General features: G+C 43.9%; 1 protein-coding gene across 3 annotated transcripts; it reads left to right on the top strand.

Annotated features, from left to right (window-relative positions):
- The first annotated feature begins 8,173 nt into the window (after window positions 1-8,173).
- I830077J02Rik (RIKEN cDNA I830077J02 gene) lies at window positions 8,174-16,687 on the top strand. Of its 3 annotated transcripts, none has more exons than NM_001033780.3 (6): window positions 8,275-8,381; window positions 12,158-12,205; window positions 12,917-12,974; window positions 13,698-13,792; window positions 14,022-14,071; window positions 14,341-15,048. In NM_001033780.3, exons 2-6 carry the CDS (start codon window positions 12,169-12,171, stop codon window positions 14,497-14,499), a joined length of 399 nt encoding a protein of 132 aa, NP_001028952.1. In that variant the 5' UTR covers window positions 8,275-8,381; window positions 12,158-12,168; the 3' UTR covers window positions 14,500-15,048. The 3 variants fall into 3 exon arrangements, with proteins under 3 accessions (XP_006501711.1, NP_001028952.1, XP_006501710.1); XM_006501647.4 differs by lacking the exon at window positions 8,275-8,381 and adding an exon at window positions 8,832-9,067 and having other exon boundaries at window positions 14,341-16,687; XM_006501648.4 differs by lacking the exons at window positions 12,158-12,205; window positions 12,917-12,974 and having other exon boundaries at window positions 8,174-8,381; window positions 14,341-16,687.
- Window positions 16,688-16,731: the final 44 nt, after the last annotated feature.

Raw genomic sequence — 16,731 nt, 5'->3', positions numbered from 1 at the left:
CCTATGAATGGAGCGTTCAAGTCGTATTACATTCTTCAATCAGTTGGGCAGAATTTGTCAGGCAGGTAGCATTACCTAACCACAAGGGACATTCCATCTCAAAAGGAGTGAAATGATTGGCACTGAGGAACAGTGTAATCTTAGGTGTTTTTTTTGTTTGTTTTGTTTTGGTTTTGTGTGTGAGTGTTGTTTTTGGATGGGTTTTTTTTGGGGGGTGGGGGTTTCAAGACAGGGTTTCTCTGTGTACTCCTGGCTATCCTGGAACTCACTCTGTAGACCAGGCTGCCCTCGAACACAGAAATCCGCCTGCCTCTGCCTCCCAAGTGCTGGGATTAAAGGCGTGCACAACCACGCCCGGCTTGTTTGTTTTTTATTAGATATTTTCTTTATTTACATTTCAAATGATATCCCCTTTCCTAGTTTCCCCTCCAAAAATCCCTAATCCCCTATCTCCTCCCCCTGCTCACCAACCCACCCACTCCTGCTTCTGGCCCTAGCATTTCCCTGTACTGGGGCATAGAATCTTCACAGGACCAAGAGCCTCTCCCATTGATGACCAACTAGGCCACCCTCTGCTACATATGCAGCTAGAGCCATGAGTCCCACCATGTGTTTTCTTTGATTGGTGGTTTAGTCCCAGGGAGCTCTGGGGCTACTGGTTAGTTTATATTGTACCTCCTATGAGGCTACAAACCCCTTCAGCTCCTTGGGTACTTTCTCTAGCTCTTTCATTGGGAACCCTATGCTCCGTCCAATGGATGGCTGTGAGCATCCACTTCTGTATTTGTCAGGCACTAGTAGTGGAGCCTCTCAGGAGACAGCTAGATCAGGCTCCTGTCAGCAAGCACTTATTGGCATCCACAATAGTGTCTGGATTTGGTGGTTCTTTATAGGATGGATCCCCAGGTGGGGCAGTCTCTGGATGACCGTTCCTTCAGTCTCTGCTCCGAACTTTGTCTCTGTAACTCCTTCCATGGGTATTTTGTCTCCCCCTTCTAGAAGGATTGAAGTATCCACACTTTGGTCTTCCTTCTGGAGTTTCATGTGTTTTGCAAATTGTATCTTGGATATTCTGAGCTTCTGGAGTAATATCCACTTATCAGTGAGTGCAATCATGTGTGTTCTTTTGTGATTGGGTTACCTCAGTCAGGATGATATCCTCCAGATCTATCCATTTGCCTTAGAATTTCATAAATTCATTGCTTTTAATAGCTGAATAGTACTCCATTGTGTAAATGGACCACATTTTCTGTATCCATTCCTCTATTGAGGGACATCTGGGTTCTTTCCAGCTTCTGGCTATTACAAATAAGGCTGCTATGAACATAGTGGAGCATGTGTCCTTATTACATGTTGGAGCATCTTCTGGGTAGTATTGCTGGATCTTCCAGTAGTACTATGTCCAATTTTCTGAGGAACTGCCAAACTGATTTCCAGAGTGGTTGTACCAGCTTGCAATCACCCAGAAATGGAGTATTGTTGCTCTTTCTTCACATCCTCGCCAGCATCTGCTGTCACCTGAGTTTTTGATCTTAGCCATTCTGACTGGTATGAGGTGGAATCTCAGGTTTGTTTTGATTTGCATTTCCCTAATGACTAAGGATATTGAGCATTTTTTAGGTGCCTCTCAGCCATTCGTTATTCCTCAGTTGAGAATTCTTTGTTTAGCCCTGTGCCCCATTTTTAATAGGGTTATTTGGTTGTCTGGAGTCTTAACTTCTTGAGTTCTTTGTATATATTGTATATATTGGATATTAGCCCTCAATCAGATGTAGGATTGGTAAAGATCTTTTCCCAATCTGTTGGTGGCCTTTCTGTCTTATTGACAGTGTCTTTTGCCTTACGGAAGCTTTGCAATTTTATGAGGTCCCATTAGTCGATTCTTGATCTTACAGCACAAGCCTTTGCTGGTCTGTTCAGGAAATTTTCCCCTGTGCCTATATCTTCAAGGCTCTCCCCCAACTTCTCCTCTCTAAGTTTCAGTGTCTCTGTTTTTATGTGGAATTCCTTGATCCACTTGGATTTGAGCTTTGTACAAGGATATAAGAATGGATAGATTCACATTCTTCATGCTGTCATTTGAGCCACACCATTTGTTGAAAATGCTTTTTTCCACTGGATGTTTTTAGCTCCTTTGTCAAAGATCAAGTGACCATGGGTGTGTGGGTTCATTTCTGGGTCTTCAGTTCTATTCCATTGATCTGTCTGTCATTGTACCAGTACCATGCAGTTTTTTATCACAATTGCTCTGTAGTAAAGCTTGAAGTCAGGGATGGTGAGTCCACCAGAGGTTCTTTCATTGTTGAGAATAGTTTTTGCTATCCTAGGTTTTTTGTTATTCCAGATGAATTTGCAAATTGCCCTTTCTAGTACTTGAAGTCATAGCCAGAGCAGCTAGACAACAAAAGGAGATCAGAGGGATATAGATTGGAAAGGAAAAAGTCAAAATGTCACTATCTGCAGATGATATGATAGTATACATAAGTGACCCCAAAAATTCCAGAGAACTCCTAAACCTGATAACTTCAGTGAAGTAGCTGGATATAAAATTAAACAAATCAGTGGCCTTTCTCTACACAAAGGATAAACAGGCTGAGAAAGAAATTAGGGAAACAACACCCTTCATAATAGTCACAAGTAATAATACCTTGATGTAACTAAGCAAGTGAAAGATCTGTATGATAACAACTTCAAGTCTTTGAAGAAAGAAATTGAAGATCTCAGAAGATGGAAAGATCTCCCATGCTCATAGATTGGCAGGATTAATATAGTAAAAATGGCCTTCTTGTCAAAAGGAATGTACAGATTCAATGCAATCCCCAACAATATTCCAACTCAATTCTTCACAGAGTGATCTTAGGGTTTGTGTGTGTCTGTTTTAGAGAACTGCAGCCCAGATCCCAGAACTCATCCATTCATCAGAGTGATTTCTGAGTCCCTTAACTGTACCCAAACTGTTCTCACAACCTTTTTGAGTGTTCCTAAACCTCCTCCCAAATTCTTCCTCTCACAATTGACTGGATTCATCAGATGTCTGCCCTACCTTTTCTTCCCCATAGTCATGTTCAGACCATATGGAAACTCCTCCACTGTCCTGTACTCATCACTTCCCCTGTACATTCTGTGAACCCAGCAGTGTTCATGTGACTCCTCAGTGGTCTCCTGGTTGGTTACCTATAATGTGTCATTGGTTAAAGGTCTACCATGTGTTTGTTATCCTTACCTCTGAACATACCCCACACTCTTGCCTCTAGGCTCAGCTATGGGTGAAACACTGGAATTTTTCTAAACATGGCTGAGGGAGTTTGAATGGGAACGACCCCCATGAACTCATACATTTCAATGTTTGGTACCCAATTGGTGGAGCTGAGAATGATTCGGAGATGTAGCCTTGTTGGAGGAAGTGTGTGTCCCTGGGAATGGCCTTTGAAGATGCAGAAGCCTTCACCAGGTCCAGTCTTGCTCACTCCTGCTCCCTCCCTCCCTCCCTCCCTCTCCCTACTCTCTCTTCCTGAAACTTTGGAATTATATATGTGCTCTCAGTTACTGTTCAGCACCCTGCCTGCCTGCCTGCTGCTATTCTCCCCAACGTGATTGATGGTCATGGACTAATCCACTAAAACTATTAAGTAAGCTCCCAATTAAATGCTTTCTTATAAAAGTTGTCTTGTTCATGGTGTCTCTTCACAGCAGTACAACAGTGTCTGAGACAGTGGCCTCATGAAGATTGTGGTTTGAAAAGCAAATTGAAAATAAATGCAACTTGAATATTTTCTCTGAAGCTTTTCCCAACAGCCCCCATTCCTCATTGAGTAACCTAGCCTCTTGTTTTTTCTTTTGGGTCCCAATCCACAGTCTATAAATCTATAACATAGCATCCACAACATTCTGTTTTACAAACACAGTCTGGAACACTATTTTATAGAACAAAGATATCCATAAGATTGCAAAATACCTTAAGAGCTATGCCTTGCTCATTTATTCTCTACCACCTTACAGAGCTTGGATCGGTATCTATGTTCAATACTTGCTTGGTTCTATAACTATCAACTCTAAGTCTTGAGCTTCCACTGTTTCCTTTGAGAGCTCTCTTTGGTCATCTATGTTTTTATTCTTGTTTCTACTGCTGCTCCCCTGAAGGCCTCTCAGATCTCTTTGTATCTCATCTCTTTACCCCTGCCATTTTAGTCCCTGTTGCCCTCAAATGGGTTTCTGCAGGGATTCCAACTGGCCTACTCATGTCCTAGGCACTTTCCAATCTGTTTTTGCCTCAATTGTAGTGGCTGTTTCATATACCCATTTCTCTTACTGTACAGACAAAGGTTCCAAGGGATTGCCTCTTCTTGCTTCTTCATCTTCATTCATTCTCAAGTCTTTGATCTTCCTGCTCTCCTTCCTAGCAGTTTTCAAATGGTCTGTTATCTGAACATTCCCTCCCTCCTATTCTAGAATAACCCTGACTCTCACTTCAGTCAGTATCAGTGTTTTCCTCTGAGAAGCGTCCCTGTGTTATGGACACAGGTAAAGGACTCTGCTCCATCACATGAGATCATTTGCCTCCTGTGTGCTAACAACTTCTTACGTTCAGAAAGCTTCACGAAGATAGCTGAAAGCCTGCTTTTTTTGGTCTTTTTTTTTTTTTTTTTTTTTTTTTTTTTTTTTTTTTTAATGCCTGATTTCATTTCCTCAGTTTAGAACAGCACATGTTGTGGGCCACAGAGATATTTAGTGGGTAAAGAGACAGGTCATCTAGCCTGACAACCTGAGTTTGATTCCTGGTACCCAGGAAAATGAAAGAAAAGAGAACCGACTCCCCCAATCTGTCCTTCGATCTTAATACACACACACACCATGGTACATATAAAGTAAATTTTGCATTTAAACCACTTAAAAGAGTGGCAGATTGCCTGAGCCGATGTTCAACGAGTCAGTAAGTGAATAAAAAGAACGCTTAGCCACTGTGAGGTTTGAATGACTGTTGACTCATCCTGTGTCTTAATCCCCATGTCTTTCAGTCCTATTATAGCTATGGTTTTCTGCTATTCCTTTGGTCCACGTCCTTACTAGACGACGCACAGAATATCACCATTACCTCCAGCTTATTTCTTTGTCTCTGCCTCCACAGCTTCTCTATGACATGACATAACCTTCCCTAAAACTATATTTTCATGCTGTATCCCAATCAAAATTTCCATGTAGAAGGGAGGGCTTTGCAATCTTCCACCCTTAGCTGAGGAGCTATGATAACTGATAAGCTCTGGGGAAGGAAACTCAGTTGTCTTTAAGGGTATAGCCTCTACTGTCCCATATCCATGGGAATATGAAGACAAATTAGACTAGATGAATTATTTTAAGAAAAAAAAGGGTATGAAGTTGAGAAGGGGCAGGTTAGGGATAAAAGAGGTGAACAAAACTACATTGTATGCATGCATGAAACTCTCAACAAGCACACATTTTAAAACTCTTGAGCTGCAGAAGTGTCTCAGAGTTAAGAGCATGGACATCTCCCTTCCAGGAGATGCGGGTTGACCCTCAGTACCCATATTGTAACTCACAACTACCATTCACCTCCCAACACCCACATGGCGGTTCACAACCGTTCACTGTTGAGTGCAACTTTAAAAACACACTTTCTCTTTTCTGGGAGCTCAAGTTGCCAGCTGGCATTTTCCCAAGAACGCTGCCCGCTCCTCTGGCTGACTTTGCCAAGCTGTCAACAACTGCCCTTCCCAAAAAATGTTGGAAGCTGCTGTTTGAGCACTACTAGCTGCCTGCTCTCTTCTCCTGCCCCCTTTAGCCCTGAGGAAAGAAAACACTAGAGACTTTTATTACTTTAAAACTGACCTGATAAGTCAATGGCTGGGTGAAGAATTTCCTATCCTAATCTGAAAAGTAGCCTTTTCCATCCTCCTTGGCCTCCACCCATGGCAGAGGCTACATACTATTGGTGCCCCGAAAGATCTACATGTCTGCCATTTCCTATCCGCTCCACAGCCTGGTCTGAATAATCCACAGTGCTCCCTGCGTCCCCTTCTCTTCCTCCTGAGACCCAGAAATCCCACCTTTTAGTATCAGCTCCTGCCCCTCCAGTTCATGACGTCAGTTCCAGGGGTTCTTCCCTGGGTGTGCATGTGACACACAGACATCTATGCAGGCAAAACATCTATTTATAAATGTTGTTCAATGCAGTCACATAGCATATGATGGCCAACATTAGTTCACATGTTACAAATATTAGATTTTAATGAGGCTGGAAATTCCTTTCATCCATTGTTATTGGCTATTGTAATGTCATACATCAGAGCATTGCTTACATGTTTGCAATGATGTCAGGGTAAATAGACCCACAGCAAAAGTATAACACATATATCTTATACAGCAGCATACAGGACTTGAAAATGATAAACCAGCTTATGCTACTGTAGCTCTGGCCACGACGTTAGACTGTACTCCTACTTACTCTAGAATAATATGCTGTTTAGGCTGGTGGCAACCACAGTCAGCTCATGTTTCTCAAATCTGTCCCCTCTCCTCTCCAAAAAGGTCTGGTTATGTAACCCAGGCCCTCAAGCTTGGAAATCCTCCTGTCTCAGCCTCCTGAGAACAAGATTTATAGATATACCACCACATCCAACTCTCTCGATTGCATCTGGAGGCCATACCTAGTGAGTGATACTTACCATCTGGTTTACGTGAGTGCAGTCTCATCTTCACTCAATGAAACCTAGTGACTGCATACAGGTTTAAATGTAAAGACCTCCCACACTCAGACTCAGCTCATCTGTGTTTACTCTTTATAGCTTCTCCTACCAGTGCTTACTCCTACGCCATTGGCAAGATCCCAAATACACTGCCTAATCCCGTCCACCAATCCTTAGGTGGTTTGTGGCATCTGCCTGATAGTATTTTCCTAGTAAATGCTTATAAATAAATGAATCTTGGGTGCTGGAGAGAAGACTCGGTGGTTAAGAGCACTGACTGCTCTTCCGAAGGTCCTGAGTTCAAATCCCAGCAACTACATGGTGGCTCACAACCATCTGTAACAAAATCTGACACCCTCTTCTGGAGTGTCTGAAGACAGCTACAGTGTACTAACATATAATAAATAAATAAATCTTTTTTTTTTAATTCTTCTATAACATTGTTTAATACTTGCAAGTTTGAATAGGTAAATTTCTTTTCATTTTTTATTAGATATTTTCCTTATTTACATTTCAAATGCTATACCGAAAGTTCCCTATACCCTCCCCCTGCCCTGCTTCCCTACCCACCCACTACCACTTCTTGGCCCTGGCATTCCCCTGTACTGGGGCATATAAAGTTTGCAAGACCAAGAGGCCTCTCTTCTCAATGATGTTCCAACTGGTAATAAGGACAAATGTTCCACTATGTTCATAGCAGCCTTATTTATAATAGCCAGAAGCTAGAAAGAACCCAGATGTCCCTCAACAGAGGAATGGATACAGAAAATGTGGTACATTTACACAATGGAGTACTACGCAGCTATTAAAAACAGTGAATTTATGAAATTCTTGGACAAATGGATGTATCTGGAGGATATCATCCTTAGTGAGGTAACCCAATCACAAAAGAAGTCACTTGATATGCAGTCACTGATAGATAAATCTTTTTTAAAAATAAAATATATATATATTAATCTTCTGTTCCCTCCAAAGGTATTTCAATGCTCTGAATACACTTGAGTTCCCACTGTTTAATTTTGACAGGTAACTCTTCATTTTTCTATCTCAGCTTCATCTCCTTCATCAGGCCAGATGGAATTTATAAAGGCCTTGCTGTTGGTGATGAGGTCATACTGGTGTCAGTAAACTTCGGGGGTGGGGGGAGGGCGTTAAATAATAAACTCTTCCCTAGAAATGAACTTTCCTCGATCTTCTGGCATTCATGTGTGAAAATGTATACAAGCAACTCTTATGGCTTACAGGATCTTTAGAACTGTGCCACAGGGTGGGGTGGGGCTACGGCTCGCTTGGTAGAGTGCTTGCCTCCCTTTCATGGAGATCTGGGTTTAATCCCAGCACCACACAAACCAGGCATGGTGGTTCAGGCTGTGGTCCTAGTATTCAGGAGGATCAGAAAGGCAGTATCATTCACAGCAGGTGGAGACCAGCCTAGCTCTGTGAGAAGAGAGCCAATCTAAAGAAAAGGAAATGAGGGAAAGGGGAAAAAAAAATACCATTGGCCTCAAAGAGGAAGTCTGTGCCTTGGAGCTTAAACATATCTTTGCGACACAGCCTGAGGGTGACAGTGACAGTGGGAGTAAACTTTGTTTCATCATTTCTGAAAACCAAGACTAGGAACAGAAAAGTCAAACGCTCAGTCTCACAGCTGCATCGTATGACTGGAGTCTTTCTGGAAAGGTAAAGACCCTTCTAATCCAGACTAAATAATTGCCCATCAGAGGACATTTTAATTATCTGTTTAGTGCTGGCTTCTGATGTTGTTCTTTGGGTGGGGGAAGGGTTACATTGGAACGGCTGTGTTGCACAGGCCTCACCGTATGGAGTGTGAGTCTCTCATGCCAGATCAAACTGCAAAGAGCATTGTTCTTGGCTCAACTTTCTGCTTCTGACAAATGCTTGGATTATTGTTATTCTCTTCTGGGATTAAAAAGTGTGTGTGTGTGTGTGTGTGTGTGGTGTTGTGTACATATCAAAACCAACTTTCAAGTCACTTCTTTCCTTCCACCTTTGCATGGGATCTAGGAAACTCAGCCTTCCAGAGTTGTGGGGTATGTACCTTTACCTGCTGAGCCACCCCTCTTGCCCGTATTTTGGTTGGTTTTGATCTGTTCTGTTCTGTTTAGACAGGGTCTCACTATGTACCCCTGACTGGCCTGGAACTCAGGCGCTCCTGAAATTTAAAGAGATCGGCCTGCCTCTGCCAACTTGTGGGATTAGAGATGTAAACACACCATGCCAGGCTCCCTTTGAATTTTTTGGACAGATTCTGTGTAATCCAGGCTAGATTTGACCTCATGGCAATTCTCCTGCCTCAGCCTCTCCAGTGAGTGCCAACACACCTGACTAGATTGTTGTTTTTAAAGGTAAATATGTTTGTTGGGTTTTGTCACCTAGATTTGTAAGTAGCTGTTTCTCTGTGGTGTTGTCATATGACCTAGTCTGTTACAGTAGGGTGGCCTAGGATTTTTTTATGTGCTAATATTTCTTTGAGTTGCTTCTTTATATAGAACCACTCCTGCAAAAGCAGAGGTATCAGTAGCTCTAAATGTAAGGTCTAGTGGAAAGTCATACTCCTCAGGAAGAATACATTTCAATACTTTCTATTTTATAGAACATATAAATGTATACTATAATAAAATACAAAATATGCTAATATTTTATGGTGTTCTCCAATGAATACCATTGACTTATTTTATTTTATTTTGAGACCGGTTCTCCCTATTCATAGTGACTGGCCTGTCCTAGAATTCACTATGTAGACCAAGCTGATCTCAAATCCACAGGCATCACTTCCTATGCCTCCCAAGTGCTGGGATTAAAAGCATGTACCACCTCACATGGCCAACATGAATTTCAAAAGGAACCAAAAGGTGATAGAAAAAGTGTTACCCCTGCTCATTCTGGGTGGACCATGGTCTTCCTGTTCTCACAGTTCAGACTTCCAACCAAATTTTCTTGTCAGCACTTCCCTTTTGCTCTGACAGCGACAGATACAAGAATGCTGAATGGTGAGCTACGGTATAATGCTGCCTTGCTATTGCTTTAATGACACTTGGGGACAGGAATCCTTCTTAACCTCTCTTCCCCTGCCCCCATATCTAAGGATAGGCATATTCACTTATAGAAACTGACTGGTTAAAGCATATGAGCCACTTATGGCATTTTTCTAAGTAAATTGCCTTCGGACTCAGAGGATTTGTAGAACCCCAGTGTTTTTTTAATGATGGGTTTGCCTAAATATGAATTAAAGTTGTGGCCACCAAAAAGTAACTAGGGTTGTAGCTGACATTTTACATGTAAAAGTGCCTGTCTCGCTGTTAGTTATTAAAAACATTGGAAAACATTTGTATAAGCATGGAACTGATTAAGAGAGTCCAGTGTCAGGGCTCGAGAGATGGCTCAGTGCTTAGGAGCACTGGCTGCTCTTCCAGAGGACCCAGGTTCAATTCCCAGCACCCACATGGCAGCTCAAACCATCTGTAACTCCAGTTCCAGAGGATCTAATACCCTCACATAGACATGCATACAGACAAAACACTGGTGCACATTAAATAAGTAAATACACCTTTTTTTATTTTATATTTTTTATTAGGCATTTTCCTCATTTACATTTCCAATGCTATCCCAAAAGTCCCCCATACCCTCCCACCAACTCCCACTTTTTGGCCCTGGCGTTCCCCTGTACTGGGGCATATAAAGTTTGCAAGTCCAATGGGCCTCTCTTTCCAGTGATGGCCGACTAGGCCATCTTTTGATACATATTCAGCTAGAGTCACGAGCTCCGGGGTACTGGTTAGTTTAAATAAATCTTTTTAAGAAAAGTAGAAGAAAGAGAGGCAGTGTGGTCAGTCTGAACCTGGTGGTTTGCTTTCTCACGGGTCTGCTTGCCGGTTTCAGTTCTTCCTGGCCAACTGTTATTTGAAAATATAGAGAACTTCCAGAAATGAACAGCCCTATGTGTTGAAGAGCTCTTATCATGGTCTATCGATGGGATTACACCATTTTATTTTAGTTTTGAAGCTCACCTTGTGATACTTTCTAAAATAAACGTCCCAGATGTGGCAGGTATAAGAAAAACCACAATCTGTACTGCGCAGGGGCTGAGGCTCTCGTTGGTCTTTGACATCTGCACAGCATCTTACCGAGTATCTCCCACACACGTGGTGAGGAGGCCGCTGCTCAGAAAAGCCTATCACCACTAAGAGTGTTCTTAAGGGTTTTAGAAGTATGCAAGAATGAGCATAACATGCTGAGCAGGAATGAGGTCTGGCCTTGAATGAGGAGCAGTATTGCAGGCAGCTTGAATAAATCGCAGGTGTGGGGCTAAATGGAGCTACACAATGCTAGCTACAGCTAGCAATGTGTACTAGGAGTCCAGGTGAGGGTACTTTCCTGACTTGAGATGCTTTACAGTTTTGTGGTTTGCCTGGGTGTAATCTGAGCACCACATGCTTGTCTGGTGCCCAGAGAGACCAGAGAATGGTGTCTGATCCCTTGGAATGGGAGTTAACAGGTGGTCGTGAGCTGCCGTGTAGGAGCTGGGACTCGTACCTGGGTCCTCCAGAAGAGCAGCAAGTACTCTGAGGCACTGAGCCAGCTCCCCACCTCATCTTTGCGTTCATTTCAGTACTACCTGTTCAGTGACATGCATACATGTCTGAAAAGCCATCACATATCTCAAAGACGATACTTTAAAGAAGCACTATATGTCTTTATGGGTTACAACAGAGGAGTCACCAGGTGTGCCAAAGCCATACACTTGTACTGTGTTGGTGGCCCCCAAGGTGCTAGATTTTTGCTTTATGTTTTTGATTGATTGAATCATTGGGTGAGTGAGAGAGTGGGGGAAGAGACTAGCTATGTAACCTAATAGCTAGTAGTTTTCTTGATTTTGTTCTTTTTTTTTCTTACTTTTTATTAATGTACCTGGGTGTTTGCCTGCCTGAATATATGTGCATTTAATACTGGTGCCAGAGAGAAGATGGTGTCAGATACCCTGGAACTGGACTTTAGATAGCTGTGAATCGCCATGTAGGTGCTGGCACCTGAACCCTGGTCCTCTAGAAAAGCACCGAGTGCTGCTAACCATCAAATCTCTCCAGCCCCTTATTTTTGTTTGTTTGTGATAGTGTCTCATGTAACAGAGGCTAACTTGGAATTTACTATTTAGTTGAGGTTGACCTTGAACTCTTGGTCCTCCTACCTCCCTGTGCTTGGAATTAGAGACACTTGTGACCACACCCAGCTGCTGATTATCTCAAAGCAAAGGGTAAATGCTAGACTTAAAAGGGCTCCTACGTTCTGGTGGTTGAATATGTCCAGGTGAACAAAGTACCAATGAGACATCACTGCAACTCCATAGAGGGATTAACCCATTCTGAACCACCCGCCATTGAACGCATTGCCACGCCCAGCCTCCAGACCAAGCTAAAACGTACCTGTTTTATTCTCAGGAGAAGACAGCATGGGATCTACTTCCTCCACACCTAAATCCACAATCTGTGAGTTCGGGACAGACATCATTTCCCTGGGTGCTTACGGTGAATTAGTAAAAGGAGGAGTTGTGTTCAAAGCTCCCCGGGAAGTAGTGCTGGCCAGAGTGTGGCTGAGCTAGAAGAATTCAAGTGCACTACACTGCAGAAGCCAGTGCCCACCAAGGAGGAGGCAAAAGGAATCAGAAAGACCTGACCTGTCCTCCAAACTGAGTAGATCAGCTGGTAGTTTATGAAAATATACTTCATGTTTCTTCTTGCTTCTCTCCCTGTGGGTTAGACACTAGAAAACACACACACACACACACACACACGTGTGTGTGTGCGCACACACACACACACACACACACACACTCATACACTCTGGCGGTCACAAGAAACTAGGGAAGTACCAGCTAAACTCAGAACCACATCTCCCCAGGGCTTCCCACTATACCTCTGCCCCTTTACTTTGTAAACCATTTCAAGGACAGCTCTACTTCTCATTTTAAAGTTCTCACTCAGATGGTGGCATGTAGCTCAGTGGTAGAGGGCTTCACCTGGCATGCAAAAAGTCCTGGGGTCATCGGCAAAAAAGACTCATTGTTCTCCCCTCTGCAGAGCTGTAGCCAACTTGAAAGCTCCCATGGGTAGTGCTTGGGGTCTTATCCTAGAGGGATGGCAGGAGTAGGGCAGAGATACTGATCCCCCTGAAACTGATACCTTCCATGTTCTCTGCAGGCACATTCTCCACGACAGCCCCAGTGACCAGCTCTACACCCTATTTCTTCAACCCCAAGTAAAGGAACACATTTATCCGGTCCTTGTGGCATTTCCAGTCCATTGGTTTTTATTGACCATTTTGTCTCAGGGCCTTGGGAAGGGCAAAATGAGTGGGAGAGGAGGTCAGGAACGGTGGAAGAACTCAGTGTTTGACCTTAGGAGTATAGTTCTGTTGGCAGGGCAGGGGAGGGGAACTGAGCATGTCTCACAACGTGGCCCAGGCTGGCCTCTAAACTGCCACAATCTTCCAGTCTCAGCTTCCCAAGTGCTGGGTTACAAGCAGTATGAACTCAACGTTGCCCAAGATTTAAGAGAGCCCCACTACACACTTCACACAATGCTGGGATGTGGAGTGTTGAGGGAGGGATTGGGAGAAAGTCTTGTGACTGCGGACCCCAAAAGCAAAATTGTCTCTTCTCCAGCAGTGGGCGGGAGCAAGTCCTCCAGCCCACGTAAGAGCCCACATAAGAAAGTTAAGCCTGAGCCGGGCGTGGTGGCGCACGCCTTTAATCCCAACACTCGGGAGGCAGAGGCAGGCGGATTTCTGAGTTCGAGGCCAGCCTGGTCTACAAAGTGAGTTCCAGGACAGCCAGGGCTATACAGGGAAACCCTGTCTCAAAAAAACCAAAAAAAAAGAAACAAAACAAAAAAAAGAAAGTTAAGCCTGGCTTTCCGGAAAGGCTTCAAGGGGCCTGTCTGCTAGCAGGTCATCTACTCCCTTTTGTTTCTGCTAAAACAGAAAGGAACACATCATCTTGGCCTTTTTTGCTGGGGTTCTGCTGACACTGCTCATTGTGGCCCTTATCTTCCTCATTGTCAAGAGCTGCAGAAAATGTGAGTGGTCTCTTCTACTGTCACTAAGAGCGATGTGAGTGCTGGGGAAGAGGAGGGAGGGAGCTCGGCCCACTCTCTTTGCAGAGCCACCTCAGAGGCCCTTCCCTGCTCCTCCTTGCTGCTCTTCACACACCAGTACCCCTACCCACTAACCACCTAAAGTGAGAGGCTCCCACTCATCCAGACCCCCTAGTGAAAGGACAACTCTCTTCCTCCTTGTTTGCTGCAGGTCACTCCAGTGCCCAGACCCAGGACCCTCCCTCAGAGCCTCCCACCAAAGTAAGACCATGTGTTGTTTTAGGGGTGCAAGAGGGAGATTGCGTGTGGTGAAGGTGGTACACCAAATTATTTAGGGGGAGTTGGTTTATTCTGTCTCCTCTCTATCCTGCACTGTGGACGGGACTATTGGCATCACTTTCTGGACTCTGGGCAAGTAGTTCTTTTGTGAGTTTTTCTGCTCTCTTTGGGTCCACACTTTTCAAAGTTTCTGGATCACTTTTAAAGAGACACCTTTTGCTTCACTTGCTTCTCCTCTTTCTCCCCAAAAGCTGTCGTCTTTATCAAAGGAGTCACTCACGTATGCCAGCATGACTTTCAAGCCCCCAGAAGAAAACAGCAATGACTTGACTAGAAACCACTCCTCAGGCTTGGAGCCCACTATCTATTCCCAGATTAAAGTGACAGACTCAGATCTGCCTCTCCCATGAGGCAGAATGCAGACCTCAGCTCAGCTCCTTCGACATGTTGCTTTCTGGATTTATTCATATGTTTGATTTTGTTGTTTTCCACAAACCTGGGACCACACTCTATGTAAAGCTGTAGTTGGGGTGGTTTAGGCTTGATCTAACTTAATTGTCATCAGTCATAAGGACCAGTGGTTAATGACATTCACCACTAGAGGAAAGGTGGCTGGTGCTGTCACTCCAACTGAAGGTGGCAGCCCCTTGAGTGATGATGCCCCTAAACCTTTCCAAAGGGTGGGGGTAGAGCTCAAGACAAAGAAACACAGTGATGATAACCAGGGAGGGGCCAATGAACAGTTGAAGATTTTCAAATAATGGCAGACCCTCCTCCAAGGTTGGTCCCTTCATCTTCTCCAGAAATCAAGACCAGAATTCTAAGCCAACACAAAGTCTGTATGGTATAAAACACTACTAAAATGTGGGTTTCTATCTCCTTTGTATGGCATTAGAGATATGTGTGACAACTTGGTTGAGAGCCAAAAGTAGAGATTAAACATGTTCATTTTATTCCCCAAAACAAATGGACAATCATATAGACTACCCCATGAAAAAATCAGCAAGATTCTTTTTAATTAAGCAATCTTACTCTGAAATGTAAGTATCAAGCAAGAAGAAAACATTTATAAAATAAGCCTGAGGGCTGGTGAAGTAGATAAGGACATTTGCTACCAAACCTGACAACCTGAGTTTAGTCCTGTGACTCACACGGTGGAAGGAGAGAACTGACTCCTGAAAGTTGTCCTCTGACAACTTTACTCTGTGGTGTGTATGTACAACCTAGTACACAAGCATGCACACACACACACACACACACACACACACACACACACACACACACAAATCCATAGCTATTGTGGCATCATTAAGACCTGTGCAAGCCCAGGCATGGAGAGATGACATGAGCCTACAGTCTGACCCCTCACTGAAGAATTATTAGCTCCCTGGTAAGTTGACTATGTATAAATTCAATTCATGACCACTGGACAAGACTGAGACTGGTCAGGAGCAGAGGGAGAACGCTTTTGTGGGAGGGGGTGTTTCTTACTCAAAGAAGAAGAAAGACTACAAGGAAGCATGCAAGTATGACGTCTAGACCCTGGCCCTTTCCCTCAGACTGCTGAGGGGTTTGGAGTTCCCTCCCTATAGAAAGGAGTCGGGGCAGAACCTGAACTATGCTCATCAAAGACATTTCAAGAGCCCTGATCTAATCTGACAAGACGCATACTGAATCTGATCAACACCCAATCTGACTCCAACCCTGTTCAGACAGGGCATGGGGGGCACTCGAGGATTCTGGAGGCTGAGGCTGAGGTTGGGCATATCAAATTGTGTGCTTCTGGGACTAAGGAAATGCCTCCATCAGTGAAAGGCTCTCCTTGCAGGAACAAGAACCTGACTTCGATCTCCAGGACCCATGGGAAGATGTGGGGCCCAGTGGCACATACATGATTGCAATCATAGCGCTGGAGAGGTGGAGGCAGGAGCATCCCTGGCTCTCGTTGTTCAGCTAGCCTAGCTTAATCAGCAAGCTCCAGGCCAATGAGAAACCCCCATATCTCATAGAAAGTGGACAGCTCCTGAAGACGTGAGATTATCTTCCAGCCTCTACGTGTCCGAGCACACACATGATGTGCACTTCTCCCACAGGGTAGCAGGGGCCTTAGGAAGGCAACAAAGGCAGCGACGAAACAGGACAGGTGCCATATGGGGAGATGGCCAGCTTGCAGGGGAGCACGTGCAATAGTGGTAATTCTGCTTGCTCCCACAGAGGATGCCTCATTCTTGCCTTGTGCTTCCTGATTGGAAAACACTTGTCACCTGTCACCCCTTGATTACTCATTGGTCAAAACCAGCACCCACTCTCTCTGGTGACAGTTATCTCCATTAGGGATGTTCTCTGGAGTGCAGAGTCTTTTCACTAAGACAATATGAGAACCACAGACTCTATCGATCTTCTATTTTTGGATAAAACATTTGATACCAATTCAGAAATGCACTGGAATATTATGCTTTTTAGGAACGTTTCAATAAATACTTTTCCATCAATGTCAGCCTAGGAGATGTCAGTCATACCTGGGGGAGGGGGGGGATTTTCAACAGTATTCAGATAGTTATTGGCTGCTAAATGAAATAAATAAGTCATTTCCCTTTGTCCCAGATTCTGTAACCTCTTCTTCACTGTAGCTAATCTAATGC

Source organism: Mus musculus, chromosome 3, assembly GCF_000001635.26.
Source record: "Mus musculus strain C57BL/6J chromosome 3, GRCm38.p6 C57BL/6J".
NCBI classification, from domain to species: domain Eukaryota; kingdom Metazoa; phylum Chordata; class Mammalia; order Rodentia; family Muridae; genus Mus; species Mus musculus.
The sequence above is the reverse complement of the archived record's forward strand: the minus strand, read 5'-3'. Positions and strand labels throughout refer to the sequence as shown.